The following is a 20,281-nucleotide window of genomic DNA, read 5'->3' on the forward strand; positions in this document are numbered from 1 at the left end:
GAAGCAGTGGGCCCGGCTGTGGTGCTGGCATTGGCTCAGTGAAACCGAGCTCGGGCTGGGGAACCGGCAGAGGAGGACAGGCTGGGGCCGGAGAGCAGCAGCCTCTGGGCTGTCAGGAAACCAGCCTCTGCCCGGAGCAGGGGTCCTGGCAGTGTCCCCAGCCATTGCTGGGCTCTGCTCACCAGACACACCCTGGGTGACCTCCTGTCCAGAACCCCTGCTCACTTGGTTTTCACCTTGAATTTAAAAAAGTGAGGGGAGCCAACTTGGTGTCCCCACCAGGACTGAGATCCCCCAGACTGACCAGCAGGGTGGCTGTGACCCCAACGGCCAGCCCTGGTCTGCGCTTCTCCAGGAGGGGGCGGGAGGCCTGCGTTCTCACAGGACGGGAACACCCAGCGGGACGCTGCAGACCCTCGGAGCAGCAAGCTCGTCAACAGGGAGGGGGCAGGTCAGCGGGCCAGCAGCGCGGGCCAGGGGTCAAGTTTGAGGCTGTGAGTGAGGGTGACACTGGGGCTTGGGTCCACCCCTCGGGCACCTTCTTGTCCTGAAGACGCCTCTTGTGGTCACGCTTGCCCAGTGCCGGCCACAAGGTGGGGGAGCTGGACGTGTTGTTTTCCCGCTGAGGCCTCACGGGTCATGCCAGGCTCAAGCATGGCATGGGGTGCCGGACGGATCCGCGTCTCCCGTCGCCAGAATGAGGCTCTGTCGTGAGTGGAGACACGTTTCTTTCATCCTGCAGGGTGTCCCCGAGGACTTGCTGTTCTTCCACGAACACCTGAGGAAGGGCGGCGGACTCGTCCGCGTGGACCAGAGCCTGCTTCTCTACCGCTACCACCCCGGCGCGGCCACACACTCCATCCTCGAGTACGCAAGTCCAGGGGGCCAGACCGGGCGGGGTCAGTGGGGCAGACACAGGTGACCCAGTCAGGTCGCAAGGCAGGAAACCTGGGAGCGTGGCCGGCACGGGGCCTGCGGCCTCCCGGGAGGGACGTTGTCCTAGGTCCACGGACCAGCATTTCCCCAGGATCAAGGCCAAATGTCTGTTCTCACTTTTTTGAAGTGAGGTAGGATTCACGTATAGTTGTTCTCTTGGGGTTTTGTTCTCACTTGCTTTGAGTTGACGGGATTCTCAGCGTGAGCCCAGCCCCCCGCTAACGTGATTACAGGCGGGCTGGGGGCACCCTCTTCCTTCTCTGCCCACCAAGGGGAGGGCTACTGGGACCGAGGTTGGGCCGCTTCCTCTGTGGGGCATCACAAGGACACTAGCCCCCTCCCTCTCATGGCCCCCACGTCCCCCAGGCCCCAAGGCTAGAGGCCGACTACCAGGGACAGGGCAGGGATGGTGCCGAAAGTACAGGCAGGGTGAAGGCAAGGGAGGGGTGTGCTTTTCTTTCTTTAGTTTGAACTGTGTGTGTGTGCGCGCATGTGTGTCTGTGTGTGCACGTTTGTGCATGTGTGTGGGTGTTGCATTTCAAACAACTACCAGTATGTATCCCCCTTGGTGCTACCGTAATGCTGCTCTCTTGGGGACAGGGAGGAATGGGGCCCTGAAACAGGTCTGCGATCCGGGGATCTTTTGATTGTAAAGAGCATGATGCAGGGACATGCATGTGTGTTTCTGGAAGTAGAAGAGACTCTGTTCTTCCCCTGGAGGGTGTGAGACTCGTTGGAAGGCGTGGCTTCTCAGTTTCTGTCCTGGGAGGTCTCCTGTCCACTGTCACAGTGGGTGTGATGCTGATTTGGGCATGTGTCGTCGGGGGGGGGGGGGTGTCCCAGATTGCAGCATCCATATAATTTATTTATTTATTTATTTTTGGCTGCTTTGCGTCTTCGTTGCTGGGCGCAGGCTTTCTCTAGTTGCGGTGAGCAGGGGCTACTCTTCGTTGCGGTGTGCGGGCTTCTCATTGCGGTGGCTTCTCTTGTTGCAGAGCAGGGGCTCTAGGCGTGCGGGCTTCAGTAGTTGTGGCACGCGGGCTCAGTAGTTGTGGCTCGCAGGCTGTACAGCGCAGGCTCAGCAGTTGTGGCACATGGACTTAGTTGCTCCGTAGCATGTGGGATCTTCCCGGACCAGGACTCGAACCCATGTTCCCTGCATTGGCAGGCGGATTCCTCACCACTGCACCACCAGGGAAGCCCCCAGCATCCATATTGACTTGGGAGATCCTTGAACTTTTGCACATGTGCTATTCAACACTAAAACTTAGCTTCTTTGTTTTCCAGCTTTAAGCAAAAGAGCTTGATTTCTCTTCTGTTAAGTCTGAATTTTCATACAGTAGATTTAGTGGAGCATCATTGGGAGTTTGTTGTCATGAACTTGACTCAATGCAAGTGTGATTTGCACACATGGGGTAAAGGTCATTTTCTAGGGGGACATAACAATCCTAAATGTGTATATCCCTAATCCCAGAGTTTCAAAATACATGAGGCAAAAACTGAGACTGGAGTTGCAGATTTTAATACTCCTATCTCAGTAATTGATAGAAGTTGGGGGGTGGGGAAGTCTGTGAGGATCAGAAGGTTTGAACAACACTATTAACTGACATGACAGTAGACAGTTAAGGAACTCTATAGTCAACTGCAGAATACGCATTCTTTTAAAGTACAAGATAGACGTTACTTTGGACCAAGAAAAAAATCTGAATAAATTTCAAATGATTGAAAGCATACGGGTTATGTTTTATAAATTAGAAATCATTTTTTTCTTTTTTTTCTTTTTTTTGGCTGCATTAGGCCTGTGGCTGTGTGCGGGCTTTCTCTAGTTTTGTGGCAAGCAGGAGCTACTCTTCGTTGCGGTGCACAGGCTTCTCGTTGCAGTGGCTTCTCTTGTTGTGGAGCACGGGCTCTAGGTGCATGGGCTTTGGTAGTTGTGGCTCGCAGGCTCTAGAGTGCAGGCTCAGTAGTTGTGGCACATGGGCTTAGTTGCTTCATGGCATGGGGGATCTTCCCAGACCAGGGCTTAAACCTGTGTCCCCTGCCTTGGCAGGCAGATTCTTAATCACTGCACCACCAGGGAAGCCCTAAGACATCTTGAATATACAAAATATTTGGAAATTAAGCAACCAAGGGAAAAAATCACAAAGGATATTAGGGAAAAAATTTAATTTGATGACAAAACAGTATGTCAAAATTTGTGGAATTTAGCTAAAGCAGAGTTTATAATAAGTTTTTATAGCTTTAAAAGTTTATATTATAAAAGAAGAAACTAAGCAATTATCTAAGTCTCCACCTTTAAAGGTTTCAAAAGTAATAGCAAAGTAAACTCAAAGTAAATAGAAGGAAAGGAATGAAAAAGGTAAAATTGAAAATGGACAGTCAGTAGAAAAAACATCAGCAAAACCAAGAATTAGCTTGAAATAAAATCAGTACAATTGACAAGCCTCTATCAAGATTGATTTTTAAAAGAAAACACAGGTTACCAATATACTGGGAATTAAAGAGGGGACATCATTACAGATCCAGTAGGTATTTAAAGTATAAATAATAGAGAATTCCTTGGCGATATAGTGGTTGGGACTCCGTGCTTCCACTGCAGGGGGTTTAGGTTCAATCCCTGGCTGGGGAACTAATATATCTTGCATGCCCTGCGCATGGCCAAAAAAAAAAAAAGGTATAAATAATAATTAAGAATTAATTAGTAATTTAAAAGCTTTTCATAAAGAAAAGCCAAGCCAGATGGCTTTACTGATATATTCTATCAAAAATGTAAGGAAGAAATAATACCAATCTAACATAAATTCTTTCAGGAAATAGAAGAGGAGAAAGGTCTGTTGGGTGTTGGGAGGGAGGAGCTTCACACTCCGTGAGACTAGCATGACTGAAGTAAAAAATGCTACAAGAATATTACAAGAAAATAAAATTACAGACAAATATCCCTTATGAAAATAGTTGCAAAAATCATTCACAAAATATTACCAAGTCAAATTCAGAAATATATATGAAAGGATAATACATCATGAATACAAGTCTGGTTTAACATTCAGAAATCAATTAGTATGATTTAATACAGTAACAGAATAAAAGATAAAAATCACACAATCAATGCAATAGATGCAGAAAAAGCATTGGGCAAAATTCAATACCCATTCATGATTTTTTAAAAAACTCAGCAAACTAGAAATAGAGGGAAACTTTCTCAGTCTGATAGCATTTACTCAAACCTATAACTAACCTCATACTTAATCATTAAAGACTGAAAGCTTTCCCTTCTAAGATCAGGAGGAAGCGATCTGATCACTCCTCTCACTACTTCTATTCCACATTGTAATGGAGGTCAGTGCAATGAGACAGGAAAAATAAAAAATATAAGTATTAGAAAGTGGAAGTGGGCTTCCCTGGTGGCGCAGTGGTTGAGAATCTGCCTGCTAATGCAGGGGACACGGGTTCGAGCCCTGGTCTGGGAAGATCCCACATGCTGCGGAGCAACTGGGCCCGTGAGCCACAACTACTGAGCCTGCGCGTCTGGAGCCTGTGCTACGCAACAAGAGAGGCCACGACAGTGAGAGGCTGGCGCACCGTGATGAAGAGTGGCCCCCGCTTGCCACAACTAGAGAAAGCCCTCGCACAGAAACAAAGAGCCAACACAGCCAAAAATAAATAAAATGAATTAAAAGAAGGCTCAACATTAAAAAAAAAAAAAGTGGAAGTAAAACTAGCATCATTTGTAGGTGGCATGATTGTGTTTCATAGGAAATCAAAACCAGTAACTTAGCAAATTTTCCAGAATACAAGTTTATAGAATTGCAATGAACAACTGAAAAAATGCAGTTTAAAAAATGTACAATGGCGTCAATAATAAAATACTTTTGAGTAAGTTTAGTAAGGTATGTCTATATCCGCTAAAACCTACTCCAAAAAAGGCTGAGGGAAATTAAAGAAAACCTATAAGATCGATGGAGAGAGACACCACATTCATGGATTGGAAGACTCCGTATTGTTAACATCAGTTCTCTCCAGATCTGTAAATTCAAAGCAATCCCAGTAAAAGTCCCAGGTGGCTTCTTTGTAGAAATTGATAATCTGATTTTAAAATTCGCATGAAAATCAAAGGGCCCAGAGTGTCCTAAACAATCTTGAAAAGAACAAAATTTGAGGACTTATTGTGTCTGATTTTAAGACTCACTCTGAAGCTATAGCAATCAAGAAAATGTATTAATAGAATAAAGATAGACATATACATCAATGAAACAGAGCAGAGTCCAGAAATAGACTCACAATTGATTTTTAACAGTCTCCAAAGGCATTCAATGGAAAAAAGAAAATTATTTTTAACAAATGGAGCAAATGGATATCCATATGGAAAAAAAAAATCTCATGCCCTATAGAAAAATTAATTCTAGATGGCTTAGATATAAATATAGAAGCAGGTAAAATATAAAGCTTCTAGAAGAAAACATCAGGGAATATCTTCACAACTTGGGGATAGGAAAAAATTTATTAGAGAGGACACCAGAATCTTTAACCCTTTTTTTTTTTTTTTTTTGGCTGTATAGGGTCTTAGTTGCAGCACATAGGCTCTTCGTTGCGGCATGCGGGCTTCTCTCTAGTTGAGGTGCACAAACTCAGCAGTTGAGGCCCGGGGGCTTAGTTGCCCCGGCATGTGGAATCTTAGTTCCCCGACCAGGGGTTGAACCCGCGTCCCCTGCATTGGAAGGCAGATTCTTAACCACTGGACCACCAGGGAAGTCCCTCTTTAGTGCTATAAAATTGATAAATTGGACTTCATCAAAATTAAAAACTTTTGCTCATAAAAAGACACCATTAGGGGCTTCCCTGGTGGCGCAGTGGTTGAGAGTCTGCCTGCCAATGCAGGGGACACGGGTTTGAGCCCTGGTCTGGGAAGATCCCACATGCCACGGAGCAACTAGGCCCATGAGCCACAACTACTGAGCCTGCGCGTCTGGAGCTTGTGCTCCGCAACAAGAGAGGCCGCGACAGTGAGAGGCCCTCGCACTGCGATGAAGAGTGGCCCCCACTTGCCGCAACTAGAGAAAGCCCACGCACAGAAACGAAGACCCAACACAGCCAATAATTAATTAATTAATTAATTTTTTAAAAAGACACCATTAGGAAAATGAATAGACAAACCACAGACTGGGAGAAAATATTCATAATCTGTATATCTCACAGAGGGTTAGTATGGGGGAGATATTAAGAACCCCTATCACCCAAAAATAAAATCTAATAAAAGTAGGCAAAATAGTTGAACGGACATGACACTTCACAAAGAAGTAATATATAAGGTCAATTAAAAAGGTTTCATCATTATCAGAGAATGCAAATTAAACTCTGCACACCCACAAGAAGGGTTAAAATTAACGTCTGCAATTCCCAATCATGCTGAGGACACGTATACATTGTTCTCAGGAGTGTAAGCACAGTACATCCTCTTTGGAAAACTGTTGGCCCTTATTTTCTTAATTTAATTGATACCTGCCCTATGCCCCAGCAATTCCATGTCTAGGTGTTTCTCCAAGAGAAATTAATAGATTGCTCAACATTTCTCTATTAGTAGCCAAGAATGGGAACAACCCAGATGCCCATCAGCAGGTGGTGGATAAACACTGCTGTAACGGAACACTCCTCAGCACTAGAAGAAAACAAACGACTGATACCTGCAAGAACGGGGATTAATGTCAAAAAAATATATGGTTAGTAAAAGAAATCAGATACAAAAGCATGCATACTGTGGCTTCCACTTGTACAGAGTTCTCCAACAGGCAGAACTAGTCCACAGTGATAGAAACGAGACTGTGGTATTCTCAGGGGAAAGGAGATACAAGAGAGCTTTCTGGGGTGGTAGAAGTGTCCCACCTCTTGACAGGTGTGTTGGTTACACGGATATGCATGTTTGTCATAACCGTCTGACTTGTATGCACACTTAAGATCCTTGCTCTTACTCTACGTGAATTTCATTAAAATTTTTAAAATTTCTGGCAAGTGTTTCTTCAAGGAAGTAACCACTTTCCCACAATCCATAAACGGAGTTGGAAACTGGGTGAATAAAGTACAAAGATGGTTTTCTGGGCACGAATCTTCTGTAGAGCTCAGAAATGCCGGGACACCTGGGATCCTCTGCAGAGCTGAGAAGTGCCCAGACACCTGGGATCCTGTGCAGGGCTGAGAAGCGCCTGGACACCTGGGATCCTCTGCAGAGCTAAGAAATGCCCGGACACCTGGGATCCTCTGCAGAGCTGAGAAATGCCCAGACATCTGGGATCCTCTGCAGAGCTGAGAAATGCCCGGACACCTGGGATCCTCTGCAGAGCTCAGAAGTGCCCGGACACCTGGGATCCTCTGCAGAGCTGAAAAGCGCCTGGACACCTGGGATCCTCTGCAGGGCTGAGAAATGCCTGGACACCTGGGGTCCTCTGCAGAGCTGAGAAGCGCCTGGACACCTGGGATCCTCTGCAGGGCTGAGAAATGCCGGGACATCTGGGATCCTCTGCAGAGCTGAGAAGTGCCGGGACACCTGGGATCCTCTGCAGAGCTGAGAAGCGCCTGGACACCTGGGATCCTCTGCAGAGCTGAGAAATGCCCGGACACCTGGGATCCTCTGCAGAACTGAGAAGCGCCTGGACACCTGGGATCCTCTGCAGAGCTGAGAAATGCCGGGACACCTGGGATCCTCTGCAGGGCTAAGAAGTTCCTGGACACCTGGGATCCTCTGCAGAGCTGAGAAGTGCCCGGACACCTGGGATCCTCTGCAGGGCTGAGAAGCGCCTGGACACCTGGGATCCTCTGCAGAGCTGAGAAGTGCCGGGACACCTGGGATCCTCTGCAGGGCTGAGAAGTGCCGGGACACCTGGGATCCTCTGCAGGGCTGAGAAGTGCCCGGACACCTGGGATCCTCTGCAGGGCTGAGAAGTGCCCGGACACCTGGGATCCTCTGCAGGGCTGAGAAGTGCCCGGACACCTGGGATCCTCTGCAGGGCTGAGAAGTGCCCGGACACCTGGGATCCTCTGCAGGGCTGAGAAGTGCCTGGACACCTGGGATCCTCTGCAGAGCTGAGAAGCGCCTGGACAACTAGGATCTCTTCCATTGTTCCTGAAGGTTCACGTACATGTGTCCTCACCTTGAGCTCCTGTGAAGCAAGGCAACGTGAAGGCATGTCTGTGATGACCCTGGTGGTGCCCTGCTCCCCACCCATGGTGTGGCGGGTGCTCATGTATCTGGGGGGCCAGGCAGCCAGCCAGACGGCTTGTGCTACACACACCCTCATTCTGTTTTCATGCGATAATTCTTTTATGTTGAGACTTTTTTTCCCCTCTTTTTGCAGCGTGAGGCTTTGCCACCCACAACCTAAAAGAGGTGATCTCATGTTAGTTTCTGTGTTGGATTAAAGTCTTTGAGCAGCAAAACCTCACAGAGCAAGGAGCGCTAATTACACCCTCAGGCTTGTCAATAATTGAATTCCTTCAGACTCTCTCTTAAAGAGCCCTCTGTTTGAGAGGCTCCCTGAATCGTGGCCTTTACCTTTTACATTGAGAATGATCAGCATTTATATCATTTAACAATTTTCACTATGAAATACTTCCGACAGCCAGAGGCATAAGGAATCATCTTTAAAACAAAAAGTTACCCATTTCCCCAAACCTCCTGCATCTCCCAGGTTCCATTTCGTGGTGTCCTGAGTGGGATGTTTATTTGCCATAAGATCCATTTCTTTATACTTTGACCACACGTGATGTCCTCTAAACGGTGTGCTTTCCCTCTTTAAAAATGTGGTGTCGGTGGCAACGTTCTGCCTCATTCTTCCCGAAGTCGCTGTGCTGCTCACCCTCAGGGCTGAGCTCCGTGTGGTGACGTTGCTCCTCTGTCTTCGTCACCGCGTGGACCTTCCTGCCGTCCTGCTGCTGAGGGTCCACACACGCCACTGCTCCCCGCCCCCGCCTCCGGCCTGCTGCCTCCTGGTGCAGTGTGCATCCCTGACACTGCCCTGCTTTCCAGAAGGTTCTGGAAATGCCGACCTGTGGGTCTGAGAAAACGTGTGAGCAGCTCCCACACACCCAGCCCTCGGCGGAGCCTCCTCGCAGGGGTAAGAGTGGCAGGAAGGACACACCTGGGCTGTTCTCCCGAATAAATAACTGAGCAGCACGGTGGAGAAAGGGACCTGCAGGACAGCGGCGGCAGGAAGGGTCTCACTGTCCACAACACGGAGGTATTGGTGGCAGTTTCTGAGTTGTGTCCTCAGACCAGAGACCAGACTCCGGAGGCACAGGGAGGGCGCAAGGCAGGGGCTGTACCCTCAGGACCCCCAGTCCCTCCAGATCCACTCCGCAGGTGGTGGGAGGTGGGGGTCAGCTCTGTCCCTCCCACAGGCACCGTCTCCAGGTGAGGCACCCTGCGCTGCTCAGACCCGGCCCGTCACCCCTGCGTCTGGTGGTCACGCTGGTGCGGGCCCCACACTGTCCTGGTCCCTGAGCAGTAAGTGGAGTCCTCGTTGGGCCATTTCATTTCCTTATAAGTGTCCCCAAAACCTTTGGGCATTTTTTTGGGCAGTTTCATTGAACTGTTCATGAAATTGAAGAGAGTTGACTGGTTAAGGAGAGAAGCAATTAAGTCATAGAAGCGGCCAGACCTTTTGCCAACAAAAGTAATTTAAAAAGTAGGAGCCGGAGAGGAAACCGTGGAGCAGAGAGCGAGACCTGCCCAGATGTCTGTGGTCCCTTGTCTCCTGCTGCCCTGTGGTGGTAGGCGCACCCCCTGGGGTCCCAGGCAGGGCCTGGAGCGTGGCGCAGGTCCCGCTGCTGGTGGGGACCCGGGGCCCGCCCCCTCTCTTCCCCACTGTCAGCGTCTCGTGGGTTTGTCAGAGCTCATTTGCAGGAAGCTCAGTTGTTTTGTTCTCAGAATTGTCCTTCGTTCCTTGGATGCTGCCAAAGCTGCGTGTTGAGTGCTGCACCTGATGGTGTCTTGTTTGGGCTGGAGTGTGTCTAGCTTGTGCTGAGTGGCCCGGACTGGGGAGTTATTCACCTTATTCACCTTCGCAAGCCCCAGTACCCGCCGACCACTGAAATTATGGCTGCTCAGCACAACCCTAACTGAGACATTTCAAGTGGGAGGTGGGTGGACCGACCACAGGAGGAGCCCAGCATCCAGAGCCCACCCCTGGGCAGGCGGACACTGGTGCCCAGTTGCATTAGAGTGGGCATCACTGTGTTGTGTCCATGGACCCCACACTCTCACCTGGAGGAGCTGCTCCCCTGAGATACCTTGTGGGACCCTCAAAGCTGGTTGCCACAGAGAAGGCAGCAGGGCAGTGGCTGCTGAACTACGGGTTCAACACTTGCCACACAGAGCCCCGGGCCAGACACCAGGAAGGAACTGAACCCACACTGTAGAACGTGGGGGAGCTGCAGCAGGTCTGCGCCTGGCCTAGAACAGTAGGTCTTGGGGCTCCGTGAGAGGGTCCACGGAGGGCACTTCCAGGTGTAAACTGTGATTTTATACAAGGGTGTGCCGCCTTTCCTTACATCAGAGGTTTCTCTGGAAAGGAAGACCAGGGTCAAGTTTGGTCCACTGTGTACCTGCAGAAGCTCCCCCTTAACCTTCCCGATTCTTAAGTGATGCTTTCACCCCTGCGCCTTGGGTCCTGTCCCTGTGTCCAACCACTTTAACCTGGAGACAGCTGACATGCTGTTGTCTCCAGGCACTGGGACTCGGGCAGCTGCAGACCCCAAGGGCCGGCCTGGACCTCAGGTCTGCATGTGGCAAGGGGCCAAGGGAGGGGGTCCCACCTGGGGAAGGTGACCCCGCCATCTGCACAGCTTCCACAGGACACTGTGGCCCCTTCCATGTGGCCACTCGAGGTGGAGAGTCACGTCCAGGTCATGTTTACCATGGTCGTAGGTGCCGGACGTCAGCGTGGCTGGGTTTTCCTTGGGCTCCCCAAGCTCTGTGCCTGGTGTCCCGCACGCTTCTTGAGTGTGTGGACGTGAGCTCAGCACGTCCGAGGATCCATGTGTACCGGTTGTGAGGGTGGGTGAGGGGTGCGACCTTCTGGTCCTGGCCTCCTTGGTTCAGTCACTCAGCCAACAGCTGCAGCGCTGCCCCAGGGGCCCCAAACCAGGGGGACTTGTGGGCAGGCTCAGGGGTGGGGGGAGGAAGGCCTGGGGCGCTTGGAGGCCCTGCCCTCCTGGGTCACGACCCCTAAACCCCCATCCCCCACAGGACCACCATCTGGACCCACCGCGTCCGCTTCCTGGAAGAGTGGGCCCTGCCCCACTGGGCAACCTTCACCATCTGGAATGCGGGCCGGCAGGGCCGCCGGCTCTACCGCAGCCTGACGGCAGGGTCACGGTGCAAGGTGGGGCCCACCCCTTGTCCCACCCCTCCCCCATCCAGCAGCACTGCCCCCACTGCCCCTGAGGCTGGCGTCCTGGGTCCTCCCTAGGTGGTCGCCTTCTGCGATGTGGACGAGAACAAGATCAAGAAGGGCTTCTACTGCTATGAGGACTCTCAGGTACGCCCCCTCCCCACCGAGCCCCGTGGTCACGCACAGCAGCCACCCACACTGCACTCTGGGGTGCCGTCCTGGGCCTTTGGAGTAGACACTGCCCAGAACCTTCCTCCTTGGGAAAGGCCATCTGGGCCCAGACAGCTGCCAGGCCTGGCAGATGCAGCCCTCAGGCTCCTGGGGTCTCCAGGACCCCAGAGGGCACCCGTGCCTGCCCCCACCTGCCCCTGTCCCTGCTGGAAGGTGCTCCTTGCAGGCTTGGGTCTGTCTGCTGCCCACCTCAGGTTAGTCCTGTGGCAGCCATAGGTGGCTGGGTGGAGGTGCTGGAGACCAGGTCCAGCCCTGGGTCTGGCTGTGGCCCGGGCGCCTGTCTGAGGGCATCGAGCTGTGAGCAGGGCAGAGGTGGGGGACTGGGGAGCAAGGTGGAGCAGCCTGTGGCTCTTCTCTCCTCTCAGGAAAGGCCCAAGCCCCGGGTCCCGGTCCTGCACTTCCGAGCCGCACAGCCACCCTTTGTCATCTGCGTGAAGCTGGTGAGTGTCAGGCTGGGGCATGTGTGGCTGGGACAGCCCCAGGGTCAGGAGGTGGTATGTTGTGTCCACCAGGAAGCTGTGGGCTAGGATGGGAGGTGATGACTGCCGCTCTGGGGGGCCAGGAGAGTGATCCGCATGGGGGCAGGGACAGGAGACAACAGGGCCACCTCCAGCCAGGCCCGGGGTGTTGGGGGAGGTGGCGGCGATGGTGCCCCATGAGGCAGGTTGCATTTCCCATGAGAGCTGCAGGGGACAAGGCCGCCCAGAAGCACCTGCGCCAGCCCTGCATCCCCCCAATCCCTGCCAGGTGACTGCCGTCCCAGCGGTTTTCTCCATCAACCCCTTGCCTTTTCTATTTGCGGCCACGCAGGACAGGTGCTCGTTTCTTGGCTCTGGGCCCAACGCTGGGGTCCTGCAGAGAGGCCCGTGTGCTTGAACTCCCTCCTCCCCTGAGTGGGTCCCGTTTCCTGGTGTGCAAGTTCCCACCACGAAGCCTGCTGGTGGGCTCTGGTGATGGGGACGTTCTCCTGATTTTGGAGCCCTCGCCCGCGCCCTGCTGGCCTGTCCATCTCTTCTCCTTGGTTTCCGGGAGCTCTGCATTGAGTGGTGCTGGCCCTTGGTCGACTAGTGTTTAGATGTTTTCTCCCAGTTGTGACTTGTCTTTTCACAGGTTCTTCCCAGAAAAACTTAATTTTATTTATTTATGCATGCACGCATGCATGCAGCGCTGGGTCGTGGTTGCGGCATGTGGGATCTTTTAGGTGCGGCATGCGAACTCTTAGGTGCAGCATGCCTGTGGGATCTAGTTCCCCCACTAGGCCCCCTGCATTAGGAGAGTGGAGTCTTACCTGCTGGACCACCAGGGAAGTCCCGTGAAAAGCTTATTTTTAACACAGTACATTTATCAATTTTTCTCTTGTGATGAACACTTTTAGTGTCCTCCTGTTTTGGAAATTCCTCCCCGCGGTCAGAAAGATTATCACAAATGCAAGTATAAAGTGTCCTTAATCCACCAGGACTACAGGGCCCAGGTTGGCTCATGTGGGGCGGGGCTGCCCCAAAGGGTCAAGAGGGGACAGTAGTGGATGGGTGAGCAGGTCCCTGTGCTGTGCCACTGGGGACGTGGGATGACGCATAGTTGGGGACACAGTCCACTGCTTCCAGCAGTTTCCAGCCTCTGAGGTTGAAACCTTGGTAAACAGGGTGCCAGGCCAGAGGCCTTCCTGAAGGCAGTGGCTTTAGCGGAAGGGAAGCAGGTGCATGTTCATTTGCCAGCGTTCGCCAACAGCAGTGGGGAACCAAGCAGAACATGCCTCTCACCCCACATCACGTGCAGACTCTCACCAGCCTTGGGCTCAGGGAGCCTGCGGCCCCTACGCATGTTCATAGCAAGGGTGGCTCCACGTGTACGTGGAGGGTGCCAGAGAAGGGGGGAGCCCTCTGTTGGTGGCTGTTTTTAAGATCCCAGACCCCCTTCTGCACTGACTGGTGTTACTCACAGCTTCTAACTGCGGTTTGCCGTGTGGCCCAGGCGCCTCCACAGGGGCCTCACCAGGCCAGTGCATCCTGATGGGGAATGTCACCTCCCTGAGGCTGTGCTCCCATGGGGCCCGAGCTCAGACATGGGGGACAGCGGGCGTTGTAGAGTGTTGGTCAGGTGGGGTCCCATGCAGGACCGGAGAACAGGCTGGATGTCCTGATTCTGCCCCTCACTTGAGTTGCCACTTTGGAGAAGTTACCCAACTGTCGGGAAAACGGGCGTGAGAACAGGCTGACCCCAGGAGCCTGGTGCCAGGAGTGGCCTCAGGGTCCCAGCTGGTCCCTGCATGGCCAGGCCCAGCCCTGAGCTCCAGCCCCACAGAAACTGTGAGGCAGTAGAGGTGTGGTTTCCTCTGCTCAGTTGGTGGAGACTTTGCACGGTCATAGGTGAGCTGAACACTTGGACCAGAACAGAATCTCATGGGCACAACAGGCTTTGTCAGTTTGAATGAGGCCGTGTGAAAATTCAGGTCAGATTTCCATGTGGACGTGTTTTCAGTTCTCTCGGATGCAGAGCTGGGGTGGAATCACTGGTCTTAGGATGACTTATGCCCCCCCACCCCCTGCTGCCCAAAGGTTCCAGTTTCTCGTATCCTTGCCCACCTCGTGACATGTTTGTTCGTCAAGGCCATCCTGGTGGATGAGCGGCTCTCACGGCGGTTTCCGTTTGCGTCTCCCTGACAACGGAGGACATGGAGCATCTGTTAGCCACGTGTCTGCCTCCTGTGGAGAAGTGTCTGTTCAGGTCCTTCACCCATTTTCTAATCGGGCTGTCTTTTTGTTGAGTCCTCAGAGTTCTCTATATTTCTAGACTCAAGTCCCCAACTGGATGCATTGGCAAATATTTTCTCCCATCCTGTGGGCTGTCTTTTCATTCTCTTGACGGTGTCCTTTGATGCACAAAAAGTGCTTAACTTTGACAAAGTCCATTTTATCTATTTGTAATTTGATTTCTGTTTTGGGTGTCAAGGCTAAGAAACCACCACCCAATCTAGAGTCATGAAGATTTACCCCTGTACTTTTTTCTTAAGGGTTTTATGGTTTCAGCTCCTTCATGTAGGTCTTGGACCCATTTTGAGTTGCTGTTTGTGTGTGGGGTCAGGTAGGGGCCAGCTTTGTGCTTTTGCAGGTGGCTGTACACTGAGTGTCCCAGGGCCAGGCAGCCGGGTGGCTCCAGTCCCAACGTGTCACCTTGAGGTTTTCTTCTGTTTGACTGCTTGCCAGCTTGAACCTGCATTATTTAACTGTCACTACATAACAAACTACAAACTTAGCCTCAAACAGCACATGTTTACTTCCTCACGTTTCTGTGGGTCATAAGTCCAGGCACCACAGGTGGCTTTCAGCTTCAGGTGAGCGTGGTGGTGTCTGCCGGTGATGATGTCTCATCAAGAGGCTCGCCTGGGGCAGACCTGCTTCCAAGCTCTTGTGGTCCTTGGCAGGAGTCAGATCTCCAGGGTGTTGGCCGAGGGCCTCAGTGCTTTGCCGGCTGTTTGCTCTGCAGGCCCGCCAACCATGGCAGCTTATTCTATGAAAGCCAGCAAGGGGCAGGGTCAGTAGCAAGACATACGTCACACTAACGTGTGACCTAATCACAGAAGTGACATACCAGGGAAGGGGGTTCCACGGGATGTGGGTGCAATGAGGCAGGCTCGTGGCCATCTGGGGCCTGCCTGCCACAGGGATAGACCCACCTGGCTTTGGGTTTCCTGGTTTGAAAGCAGTTTCCTGAGAGGCCAAGACAAACAGTGTTCAAGTTGCCAGGGGAATTGGATGAATGATTATGGGGCTGCAAGGAGCCGTTGTAAAATGAAAGTTTTAATTCTACACAAATGATACCTAGCTTTTCAGAGATAGGCTCTCTTAAGGGTCTACTTCTCAGGGACCCAAAGTTGCCACGAAGGGAACACCCCCACCCATGCAAACCCTTCCCAGAGAGCAGACTTTGGGTGGGAAGGAACCCATCCCTGTCACCCACTTTGTTTCCTTAGAGGGCCTAGGGGTAGAAACACAAAGGTGTATGTGATTTTTCTTTTTAACAAACAGCAGCATGTCATACATACTTCTTTATTTCGCTTTTTTCACATAATAGTATATCTTGGAGTTAATTCCATATAAATCCGCTGGTGCCACCCAACTCTGTTATCTTTTTATGAAGGAAACTTTCCAGCACGTTTCAGCCAAAGCAAAGAAGCCAGCCCCAAGCCCCAACTCCCCCAACCTGGGAGTGAGGCAAATTCTAGCCTCATTTCTTCATTATTGTTTCCTGAAAAGATTAAAAGCTAAAAAATCTACCATAATACCACTATGTCACCCCAAATTTCCAGATATCCCATCAGTGTTGAAATCTCTCTAACTGCCTTGTAGACATGTTCTATCTTTTCATACTTGCCTGTTGGAATGCAGACCCAGTGTGACCTTTGTCTCCCTTGCTTTCTTACAATCTGTTTGTTGACGAAACCGGCTTGTGGTTTAACGTGTTTCCCGAGGCTCAGGTCCAGGGTCCGTTCTGCTCGCAGGAACACCTTCATCGCTGGCTGCAGGAGCTTCTGAGGGATTCATGTACCTCACTTAAAAAACATCTGCATCCCACGCGATTATATGGGTGTTTCATACATTTATTATCCAGTTACTTATCGATGTACCTTTAGGCCAGTTTTACTGTTCACCGTTAGGAATAATGCTGCCGTGGATATCTTTATATGTGCATAATTTTGCTCAAGTGGCTACACATATGGGATAAATGTCTGAAAGGTGCTGGTCAAAGAATGTGCCCGCCATCGGTCGTGAGACCAGCCATTCTGCCCCTGGAGGCTGAGCCAGTTCACACACCCTGCCCGCACCATGACCCTTCTCCAGCGCTGTGACCAAACCTTCCACCTTTGCAAACCACAGGTGAAAAGCAATAAGTTTATGGTTCCAGTTGGCAACGTCATATTGTGAGTAAGGAGGGCATCTCTTCATGTATTCGTATTCATCTTTATTTCCCTTTTGGTACCTTACCCTTGTCATTGGCCCATTTCTCTATTGGTCTCAGTAGTTTTCTTTATACAGTAACAGAAACAAACCACTGTCTGTGATGTTGCAGATTTTTCTGTGTCATTTAACTGAATCTATATCTTTTGCCGTTTAGAAGTTTGTTATTTGGATATAATCAAATTAATTTTTCCTTTTATGGCTTTTGGGGGTTTTATTCATTCTAAGACAATCATTTCTCACTGTGATATTTAAAAAAACATTATCCAAGTCTGGTCCTCAGACTCCTGTTTTTTCCTTATATTTTTGGTACAACTGGAATTTATTTTGTTATAAAGATTATCATAGGGATCCAGACTTTCTTCTTTCTGTTTGGGTCCTCAGTGGTCCTAACATCATTTGGTGAGAAACCCTCATCTTTTCCAGTCAGGAAATGGCATCTGTGTGTGTTGGGTATGCATGTGGATTTGGAGCTGTTTCTGGAGTCTTGGCCTTTTTCTACGCATCTGTCATGCACCATTACTGACTATAGCTTTATGATGTTCACCACTGAGTAAGGATAGTCTTCCTTCATTATTCTTTTTAGAACTTTTCTCACGTTTTTCTTGTTTGAATAAACTTTATTGTGAATTCTTAACACCTTCGGAAAATGGCCTAAATGTGGCCCACCAGCTGCTTCTGTAAATAAAGTTTTACTAGAACACAGAGGACGTATGGCCACAAAGCCGTAAATGCTAACCATCTGCCCTTTAAGAAAACTCTGCGGCCTCTGTTCCAGAACCGGCTGCACAGTTTAACGGGCGACGTGCCCTCCCCCAGCGCCGCCCGATTCTGTACTTGCTCCGCTAATCCGTTTGGTGCGGAGTGCATGTCTGCGGGCCATGTGACAGAGTTGGCTGTGTTTCTGGGGGTCCGGTCTCCTCCACGTCATGCTTGAGGCCTGCTTTCCTCTTCCCGTTAGCGCTTCGGGACCCAGCCGTGGGCATCACACCAGAGCTTCTCATGGAGGGTCCTGACGCTCTTCACGGGTCATGGGGTAGCCATGTCTTCTGCTTCGCTAGACAACGCCCAGGAGGCCAGACCAGGGGACACGCCCAGAGGCAGGGAGGGAGGGGTCCCTCTAGGCCTCACGACTGGACGGTGGGGTTCATTTCCATCTGATCCCTGCTGAGGCCAAGACCTTTCCCGCATCTGTCAGGCGTGTGGATTTCCTGTGTCCTGATGTTTCTGATCAGCTTCTTGTCCACGGGATTGTGTGTCTTCTCCTGACCCGAGGAGTCCTCTGTACCCTCTGGGTTCTAGTCCTTGTTGGTTTCACGTCTGACCTTTTTAATTCTCTTAAGGGGGTGTGTCCACTCATGGACACATGAGTACCTTCCCGGTGGCCCCTTTACAAGCCCAGGTCTGTGGCTGGGCTGGCCCTGAACCCACGTGTATTTCCTTTGAAAACTTGGAAGCAGAGAGATAATGGGAGGAGAAAACGGGGGCTAAGAACAGACAGCAGGTAGAGGACAGAATGTGGAAATTTCAGGTGTTTTCCAGGTAGAATGGTTTTCATTTAAATACTTCTAGCAAAGCCCAGGTAACAGCAGTAAGAGGAGCAGAAACAGCCCAGGACAAGGGTGTTTCCCTGTGTTGGGCCCAAGGACAGACGGATGACACCCAACAGGAAGGAGTGTGGTGGTCAGGCAGCCCCTCCCACGTCCTGGCAGAGAGGCCCCCGCTTTGTTGGTTATGGAGGCAGGAGGGGACCTGGCAGGTGGCGCTGGGACGAGGGACAGGAGCCTGCAGATGTTTCCCAAAACCCCGCCGTGGCCCCGCACAGGAGGGCGGCCGAAGCAGCACCAGTGCACGGGCCCAGCTGAAGAGTTTGGGGACCCACCCCCAAGTCCCGCACCAACAAGGGTACAGGGAAGACGTGGGCAGGGACTGCCCCCTGTCTCGGCCGTGGGGGTGGGTACGGAGCGGGAGGCGGGAGGGGCTCTGCCAGCAGCTGGCTGTTGGGTCACAGTTTCTGTCCCCAGGGCTGCCTCCCACCTGTGGGCCTACAGAGGCCATGGGGGTGGGGCGAGGGGGCCACCATGGAGACCCCAGGATCAGTCAGGACAGGGGAAGCTGGCTCTGCCCTGGACCAAGAAATGAGCGGAAGGGACTGCCCATGAGCCTCATCTCCTCCCCCGAGTCCCCGTGGGGGGCCAGCTGCCTCCTGCGGGGAGGGGCCGAGGCCAGGAGGCACCTCAGAGGACCCCCTGCCCCCAGCCTCCCTGGTGACCTATGGGACATTGTGGCCAACTGCCAACAGGTTCCCTTCCGGCACTTTTCTCCTTCTGGACCCTCTCCTTTTAGCAGTGGAGCAGAAGTTCATAGTGGACCACCTAACAGGTGGCCACAGGCAACCCCAAACCCCAGGCCCCCAAGGGAGGCTCTTGGGGTCCCCAGTGCAGGCCAGGGGAGGCCTGGATAGAGTCAGACCTGTCGCTTCTCCCCCAGGACCTCACAGGGGGCGCATTTGAAGACAATCTGAGGTCACTGCACCTGCAGGAGGGCCGGGATTTCCTTCACTTCAGCTGACAGACCCATGGCAGCTGCTCCCAGGTATGTACGAGGCCCCCAGCAGCCGCAGCCCAGGGTCGAGAGCAAGTAGGGAAGGATGGCCCCGTGGCCCCCAGTGGGGAACGTGCCCGGTGGAGGGTGGCACCCAGATGCCCCTCAAATCCCCTTCACCAGGAGGGCGTGTCTTAGTGTTCTTATCAGGTGTGGTTTACGTGTGGTAAAGCACACAGCCGTGAGCACAAGCCTGAGGGGTGTTGTCCACACCCCACCGTGTATCTCGGACACGTGTCCACACGTGTGTACAGATACCACAGACGGAGACATGGAGCAGAGGGCGTGGCCGCACAATGCACCCTCCCCAGAGAGCCTCCCTCGTGTCTGTGGCAGACGTTCTAGTCACTTGTTCTAGTCATTGCACGGCTCCCCAGCGCCTGCCTCCTTCCCAGCTCTGGCCACTGTGGAAAGGCTGGTCCATGTCTGGGTGGGTGGCTGGCTCCATCCATGCGGGGGCCGCATGTGTGAGAGACATGGAACTAGACAAGGCCCACCCTGGGGACAGGGGCTGCGTGCTCACGGCTTGTCTGGTAGGGAGCTGACCCCTCACCAAGCGCAGCAGAGACCTGCGGGCAGAGGGGGAGGCCCCGCTGTGCCTGGCGGGGGGGCCGTGGGCGTGAGCGGTCAGGGGAGTGAGTCTCCTTCTCCGATTGGTCCTAAGTTGGATGTATGGCTAGAACTGGGGAAGCTGGCAGTTGTGACCACGTCCTGGCCATTGGGGACCAGTGGCTACACAGTTCTATGTTGAGACACGATCTGGAATTGTCCCTTTGTGCATCTGGTCTCTCGGTCCCAGGAGGCCAATGGCTTTTCCCTAAAGGTGACGCACGGCTGCTACCCCCGGGGGCCTGTCTCCTTGATCCAAGAACAAATCATTGATGTGTTGAATCATTGGTGCCATTAATGCTGGAGTTGAGTGATGATTCCCACTGATGGGAGCCCTGCCCTAACTTCATGTGAACAAGGCAGTAACTCCTGGGTCCGAGTAGGGTCAGGGGGCCTGAACAATCAGGAGTGGCCTCATTGTGGAGTCATGTCTGAGTCAGAGTTCCCCGCCTTGGTGATTTAAAAGCATCAGGGTCTCTGCATGCAGAGTCTCGGAAGACCCTTCCCAAAGCACACGAGGTGTTGGTCAGAGGCAAGAGGATCAGTGTTCTGGCTACAGGACCTTCT

The 20,281-nt window shown here is 52.1% G+C and overlaps 1 protein-coding gene across 7 annotated transcripts in view; it reads left to right on the plus strand.

The window, feature by feature from the left end:
• The window catches only part of B3GNTL1 (UDP-GlcNAc:betaGal beta-1,3-N-acetylglucosaminyltransferase like 1), a 140,243-nt gene that overhangs the window by 111,530 nt on the left and 8,432 nt on the right, over positions 1–20,281 (plus strand). For 2 of the 7 annotated variants that reach the window (XR_012328727.1, XR_012328730.1), the window contains 5 exons: positions 743–867; positions 11,171–11,306; positions 11,394–11,462; positions 11,912–11,986; positions 12,922–19,096. Coding sequence is in view for 3 of the 7 variants with exons in the window: in XM_073798108.1 (XP_073654209.1) it covers positions 743–867; positions 11,171–11,306; positions 11,912–12,297 (647 nt within the window). In the remaining 4 variants the exon portion in view is untranslated. Of the gene's footprint in view, positions 1–742; positions 868–11,170; positions 11,307–11,393; positions 11,463–11,911; positions 19,097–20,281 lie in introns of those variants that run through there. The other 5 variants (XR_012328729.1, XM_033847161.2, XR_012328728.1 and 2 more) reach the window with 5 other exon arrangements.

Source organism: Tursiops truncatus, chromosome 20, assembly GCF_011762595.2.
Source record: "Tursiops truncatus isolate mTurTru1 chromosome 20, mTurTru1.mat.Y, whole genome shotgun sequence".
Taxonomy (NCBI): domain Eukaryota; kingdom Metazoa; phylum Chordata; class Mammalia; order Artiodactyla; family Delphinidae; genus Tursiops; species Tursiops truncatus.